Source organism: Populus euphratica, unplaced genomic scaffold (assembly GCF_000495115.2).
Source record: "Populus euphratica unplaced genomic scaffold, PopEup_1.0 scaffold138.1, whole genome shotgun sequence".
Classification (NCBI taxonomy): Eukaryota; Viridiplantae; Streptophyta; class Magnoliopsida; order Malpighiales; family Salicaceae; genus Populus; species Populus euphratica.
In genome coordinates this window covers 450,240-458,081 of record NW_011500027.1, presented here as the reverse complement: position 1 = coordinate 458,081, position 7,842 = coordinate 450,240, and the positions used below count along the sequence as shown (strand labels likewise).

The following is a 7,842-nucleotide window of genomic DNA, read 5'->3' as shown; positions in this document are numbered from 1 at the left end:
TTTTTGCAAATGGTTTAACAATATATTATAATAATAAGAAAATAACAATAAATTTTAATTTAAAATAAATAAATAAATTTTAATTTTTTTTAAAAAACCCTTCCAAAACGCAATGACAAACACATCATTTAATCTTTTTCTTGTTAATATTTGGTGCAATTATTCAATTTTTCAAGAAAAAAAGAAGAAAGAAAAGAACGCTAAACATGGTTTTTATTTTAAAATATATTAAAATAATATTTTTTTATTTTTTAAAAATTATTTTTTATAACAATATATTATAATAATAAGAAAATATCCTAAAATTTTAATTTAAAATAAATAAATTTTAATTTTTTTAAAAAAACCCTTCCAAAACGCAATGAAAAACACATCATTTAATCTTTTTCTTGTTAATATTTGGTGCAATTATTCAATTTTTCAAGAAAAAAAGAAGAAAGAAAAGAACGCTAAACAATATGCACTTTATTAGGAGGAATTACAAAAATAATTATTGGGAGAAAACACTGTGGTGCCTCCCTCGTTGCCCTAAACTTCTCAGGTGCGCCTCTCTTGTGGAAGCTTGGATTTGGCGATGGCCTGATCATCACAGACACACTTATTATCATTGCATACACAGCCTTGACAGGGGATTGCACAAGCACCTTCACATTCAATCTCTTTCTGACACCAATCCACATGTCGTGCCTGTGCCTCGGCATCCAAGATGAACCCTATCAAAATTCTTCGATCATGTTTAAATCATCCAAATATAACAATAAATTAAGAGATCGACGACTTTTACTGATATTATTTTTTTTTCTGTCATTATGGGGTATCGTGGAAAGTTACCTGATGCGATGATGATGAACATGACAAGCATACCAACTTTGAACGAGACTCTCGCCATTGTTAAGAACTTGAAATACTCAATCTATCCCTCAATTATTCTCAATATCAATGCATATTTATAGCACACCAACGAGTGTTTTTTTTTTTTTTTTGGGATTGAACCTTTCAGTTTTTGGAAAAATGATTAATCTAAAATCCAGTAAGACTTGTAAGATTGTATTTTTTTTTTCTCTTTTTTGTAGTAGGAAATCTTGAAAACTTCTATAAGTGTAAATTATGTGTCATGACCCAAAATTTGACCCCCCATTTTATATATTTCAAATAAAAATAGAAAATCCAAAAAAAGTTTCCTTTTCAATAAAATTAGTGAGATTTAATCATTTTGTTATTTTTTATTATTTTATTTAATCTTTTTGTGGGAAAAAACAATCATAAAAATACAAAAAAAAAACAAAATACAAAAAAGGGAACCAAATTCATGGGAAATTAAATAGGCAAAATGAAATGAACTTAAATGTTTGATTAGGAAAGAATCAAGGAAATTGCAATTAAAAAGGAAATAATGAAATTCTAAACTTAATGAAGATATTTTGTGAAATTCAAGATTACGGTAAAAGAAAAATCAAATATGGTGGAAAGAAATATCATGTTCATTTAAAATAATTTTTTTTATTAAAGTATAAATCTTCAATTAATTTTTCATTAAAAAAATTCAAAATTTTCAATTAATTTTTCTTTAAAGGAAAAAATATTCAATTAATTATTTCCTAATAAAAAAATTTCAATTGATTTTTTATTATGAAGCTTGGCTTGATTTTAATCGGAAAAAACCTATTTCCTATTGAGATGAGGAAACGACTCCTTAATTTTCACATTAAGTGAAACAATGCATTTGGTTTAAATTGAGGAATAACACAATTTAAATCTTCGAAGCAAATAATGTCATTTTGGTTGATGTTTTTGTAGATTTCTAAGCATAAAAAAAAAGTAGTAATAGGTTTGAGTTCTCATGTGCATGTCTGTCATTTTCGCAGTGCTTTACATGTTTAATGGATTTACAGGATATTTAGTGAACCGTGGGATTAATTATGGTACACGTAAACTAGGAGAACACCCATGTAAAAAAAAAAAAAAACAGAAACGACTGCCTCTTATGAAACATTATGGCTCGATTTTTGTCCTAATTGAATCTATTGGTGGCACAGAAACAACATTTCCTCAATCAGCCTCCCTTCAAGACCAGCAGCCCAACCTTTCCATTCTGATGCAAGAATCAGCTTTCAAACTTTGATCCTCTCTCCACAAATCGAGCAAAGAGATATCGGTGGCCAGCGCCTCAGTTTATTTCTAGGAATCAATCCTTATAAATTCAATGATTTATTTCCTTTCCTAAAAGGATTAGCTTTCACCTATAAAAAGATAATAACCAAAAGGCAAGGAAGAAAAGGCAAGGGGCAGGGGCGTATACACACAAATGAAGAAGGAAGAGGCAGAGTTATCTTGACATCAATCAACGATGTAGGTTCTAATACTCTCAATTAAATATAGGAGTAATAGTTCTACAGAATCAGGTAACTTTCTGTATACTGATATTATCATTCTTTTATAATAATTTTATTGATAAATTTTTTTATTAGTATTTATATTCACAGTCCATTAATATATATATTATCAATAAGTTCACAAATAAAAATAATTCATTAAAAAAACTGTTGTCAATGATTAAGGCTTTAAGATATTTGAGAATGAGAAGGTAAAAGAATACTTGATTTAGATTGAGGAGAGAGAGAGGAGAAGAGAAAAGGAGAAAAACTACTTTGAGAGAAGAAAATATTTAATAGTCTATTTTGATTATAGTTTTTTAATTTAATTTTATCAATAAAATATTAAATATTAATATTATTAATATTTTTATTAGTAATTCTATTTGTAAAGTCAAGTTAAAATTTAATAGTTTTTTACCGATGAAATAACAAATATAAAATTAGATATTAATATTTTTAATATTTTCATTGATGATTCCATTTATAAGGTTAAATAGAAATTTTTAACATGCATGAGACTTTTGAGAAAGCTCTCCAACTATTATCAATAACTTTTTATTCAGTCACCGAAGTCGTTGGAAAAATAATGAATAGTAAAAAAATATTAATTATCAGCATATTGAAAAGTGAATTAAACTTATAATCACTAGAATATACCCACCAAAATATTCAATCAATATACCTATATGTAATGAACACCATGAACAATGTTAATGAGAAGGGGAATGGTTTCCATGGTTACTCGAATGTACTAACAAACACATTCTATCGGTATACTCGTATGTAATGTATAATTTATCGATATTTTTATTGGTATAAATTTATATATCTATCTTTTTAAAGGATAGAAAGATATAATATTTTACTTGGATGGTTCATGGAGGTATTAATATCCTTTGGATTTTATTGTTTTTAGAGAAGGAAAGGACTAAAAAGTTCTATACTTTCAGTGGCATGAACGAGAAACAAATATTCCTTACATATTATTAATAAGACAACAGGTATAATAGATCTCTTAAGAGAGTCTTTGTATACATCGGTTAGTATAGAGAAATGATTATATCAACATGAATGATTATTTTAAATGAAGAGGCATCACAATTTATTATGCCTTTAATATTTTTATTTTAAGGGATCATATAAGATTAGATATATAACTTTAGAACTTGATAATTGTTAAATTCAAGTGTTTTGAGTTTAAAATGTTTGCTAGATTCACTTGCCTTGGGTGTGATAGTTTTTTGGGTCTGACATATTTATTAAATTTATGCTACTTTAAGGATGATTAATTGCCAAGCTCCAGTTATTTGAGTCAGACATGTTGGTCAAATCTACGCCTGCTTTTAACCTGATTGACTATCAAGTCTAAATTCTTTAGGTTTGATATATTTACGGGACCTATACTATATTAAGATTAACTTGTTGTAAAGTTTAAATTATTTAAATCTGGAATATATGTCAAATCCTCTTTACCCTAAGTTAGGTTGCTTGCCAAGTTCAAATTCTTTGGCCTTGTAATCTTTGGTAAATTTAAGTTATTTTGAACTTGAATGATTATTAAATTTAAGTTTTTTAGATTTGATATGTTTGTTAAATTTATATTACATTGAATTTGACTAATTATTAAATATAAAATTCTTTGGGTTAATAAAAACCCATTTTATTTTTTTAATTTTTTAATTTATATAAATTTTAACGAAACATTTTAACTCGTCATCGACGAGTTGTGACAATTACAACAATGTGGTCTGTTTTTGCTTTGGTTTTGCTGCGAGTACATAAAAAGCACATATGGTCATGGTATTTCATTTAATTTTAAGAGGCTGTTTAGCGCGCCGATCCAGCGAAGGATCGATTCTGTGGTGGTGCGTGGGGTGACGCGAAAGGCAAGTGCTGTGAATGATAATGAGATCATAGCACACAAGCCATCATCAAAATATCTGCTTTCACCTTCGCCTCTATCAGCGCAGGCTCACGAGGACGACCTCCATTACCATTCTAGATGACAGCTTCAGATGCATTATTTCTCTCTTTAATGGATGCTAATACTTGTCAACTTATGACAAATCCAATATTCTCTTACAAAACAAATTAATGGCCGACAAACAATGTCTCGTTACACTTTCATCATTTATAGATTTTTCTTATTAATATAAATATTTAGACTAATTCACAGATACCTCCCCTGACATGATCTACAATCTTATCATGTGAGATAAGCTTCAAAATTACAGTTTTTTTCGTTAATGTCCAATGGCAATAAAATTAACAAAAAAAAATAAAAATAGCATGATGACCTTTGAATTGAGTGGTCAAATTCCGAGCGATAAAATCCAAATACAGCGGTAGAATTCCGAGCCCTGGTTTTCAAATACGGGCCTGAAACCGTGTGTGATCCAATGGAATTAGACAGATTGAATCTTAAGACATGCAAAAAAGTAAAAAAAAATCGACCAATGGTAAGTTGACCAAAGGTAAAGTCAACCCGTAAGCCAAGTCGTCGCCTACAGGTGGCCATGTGAAGACACGTGTTGCTGCGCAGATTGTGATTTTGTGTCGGGGGTGATTGCATAGGAAAATGCCACTTCCGTTGACTGAATTTTAACATGCCTTGAGGGTTCACTTTTATGTGTTTTTTAATCCGTGTTATTATATTTTTTATTTTTTTGAAATATTATAAATTAAATCCCTATGCATAACACAGTAAAAAATCTAATAAATACATAAAAATATCAAATGTCTATTTAAAAAAAAAATATGTTGGTGTGACTATGCTGCATTTAATTAATCAGTGTCTTGCACATAAATAATAAATACAAAAGAGAGAGATGTATTTTATTGAAGGGATAGAAATATAAGTAAATATAATGAATTTTTATATCTTTAAAAAAGGTAAAATACAAAGCACGATCGAATTATTAGTAAATTTAAAAAACAAAAACGAAAAATATTCTAAATAATTTACATTTCCAATTCTATATAAACCCAGAGGCCCAAGACCCACTCCCACTCCACTAAACTCCTCCCTCTCTCGCTGACCTCTCACCCAAATAATAATAATAATAAATAAATAAATAATTTCTCCGTTTCTCCCTCGAAATGTCAGGCTACCCTCATCCACAAGCCGGCTACGGTTACGGCCAACCACAACAACCCCAACCCTACGGCTCCGCTGCACCATACTCCTCCCCTTATGGCGCACCACCACAACCTTCAGCTCCATACGGCGCCGCACCACAACCCGCTGCTGCATATGGAGCCGCACAACCTGCCGCTCCATACGGTGCTCCCGCTCCCGGCACCAAGCCACCGAAGGACAAACCCCAAGCCTCCGCTCCTGGTGGCTATCCTCCTGCGCCTTACGGCAGCAGCCCCTTCGCCTCTCTGATGCCCTCCACCTTCCCTCCAGGGACTGACCCCACCATCGTCGCCTGCTTTCAACTCGCCGATCAGGACGGTAGCGGGCTCGTTGATGACAAAGAGCTGCAGAGAGCCTTATCGAGCTACAATCAGAGCTTCAGCTTGAGGACTGTTCACCTTCTCATGTATCTCTTCACGAACACCAACACCAGGAAGATCGGTGAGGGCTTGATTTGCATGATTTTTCATTCATGCGCATGTTAGTGAAATGCTTCAAATTGTACTAGTTTCAGCCTATGATATTTTTGCTATTATATGCGCATGTCAGGGGGGAATGCCACAATTGTTTTTTTTTTTTTTTTAATAATGTACGCTAGTGTTTTTTTGTTTGCATTGAATGGACGAAACTGCCGGTAATTACATGGTGATTGCTCAGTCAGATCTTGATCAGAGGGGTCACTTTCGTCATTTTCTGACACTCGATCGTCCTTTTGCTGTTTTCACTTGATCCAAGGGGATAAGTTTTGACTTGTCCACGTATTTTACGCGGATTTTATTTTTTGAAAGTCCTATAATGTCCTTTAATATCTTGATGTTGTAGAGCAATTTGCAAGGGTACATTCGTAATCTTGAAAGCTTTGTCGATCTGTGAAGGACCCACATTGATTATTATTATTTTTTGAAATGTTAATGCAGGGCCAAAGGAATTCGCTCCACTGTTCTACAGTTTGCAGAACTGGAGAGTAAGCTCCTGGAGACTTTGAACTGGAGAGCTTTTTTTATCAATTTTAATTTTCTGGATTAGAAATGTTTATTGTTTTTGTGGGTTTTGGTTGTTTTTGATTTACAGGCGAACTTTGAGAGATTTGATAGGGACAGGAGCGGCAAAATCGATTATAATGAGCTGAGAGAGGCACTTATGAGTTTAGGATTTGCAGTCTCACCAGTTGTTTTGGATTTACTAGTATCCAAGTTTGATAAAACTGGAGGGAAGAACAAGGCCATCGAATACGACAATTTCATCGAGTATGTTTTCCTTGGTCTTGTGTTCAATCTCCTTTTGTTTCTCTTTGATAAATGATTTCTTTTTTGTTGGTTTGGTTTGAGAATATTAGCTATCTTTTTAACTTCTGTTGAGCATCTCTAATTTGGTGTTTTCTTTGTTCCTTTTCGTGGAATGCAGATGCTGTCTGACTGTCAAGGTGAGCTTTTAACTAAAGATTCATGGAGTTCTTAACTGTATCAAGAATCCTTACTCTATCTTGGCTTTTGTTAAGCTCTAGCTAAATAATAAATGTAGTTCTCTATATAATGAAATGAGTTATTGACTCATGTTTGATCATCTGTTTTTCAGGGACTGACTGATAAATTCAAAGAGAGGGATCCTGCATATTCTGGTTCAGCAAGTTTCACTTATGAAAATTTCATGCTTACTGTCCTTCCTTTCCTTATTGCATAGGATGGGATTTGAAAGCTAAAACGGCCGTCGTGCAAGGGCCGGTGAATTTGGAAAGTGATGTACTTTCTGGGTCTTTTGCAGATTTTTTTCCCCTTCACTTGGTAAAAATAAGTTTGTGTATCTGTTTTTAGCCGTTAAAACTAGACTGTTTCAAGGGTCTAGTGGATACTGGTTTGCAGATTGATGTCTCTAATATATGTACCCTCTTCTTATTAATCTTTGAGCTGTGATGTCTTGTTATTTTCTTTTCACTCCTATGATGGCAAGCTGCTAATTACCAACAATTTTCACTATCCCACCCTCTTTATCATTCATGAATTTGTTGAGCGTCGTTGCAGCTCCGATAAGGTAACGGAAAATTGAGGGTGTTTCCGGCGAGAATATCGAAGGCTTTGAACCCGCTTCTTTGCTTTGATATGTTCATGTGTCTTATCAACACAACTTAACAAAAATCCTTAACCTGAGACGAATGGATACCATAATATTGAGAAAATAAATATAATTTGTATTTTGAGTAGAAAGGTATTTTAATAATAGCACTTTTAATTCCCATGACTTCAAATTTATCACCAATTAATCTTTTTCATGCAACTACATCACGTGGTTATTTCTATGGGATTTTATTTTGGGATTATTTTAATTTAGATG

General features: G+C 32.2%; 1 protein-coding gene across 1 annotated transcript; it reads left to right on the top strand.

Moving 5' to 3' along the window:
• Window positions 1-5,380: 5,380 nt before the first annotated feature.
• On the top strand, window positions 5,381-7,439 carry LOC105142258 (probable calcium-binding protein CML49). The gene is made up of 5 exons (XM_011049796.1): window positions 5,381-5,955; window positions 6,432-6,478; window positions 6,586-6,761; window positions 6,919-6,937; window positions 7,090-7,439. The coding sequence occupies exons 1-5, from the start codon at window positions 5,475-5,477 to the stop codon at window positions 7,192-7,194; spliced, it is 828 nt and encodes a 275-aa protein (XP_011048098.1). The 5' UTR covers window positions 5,381-5,474; the 3' UTR covers window positions 7,195-7,439.
• Window positions 7,440-7,842: the final 403 nt, after the last annotated feature.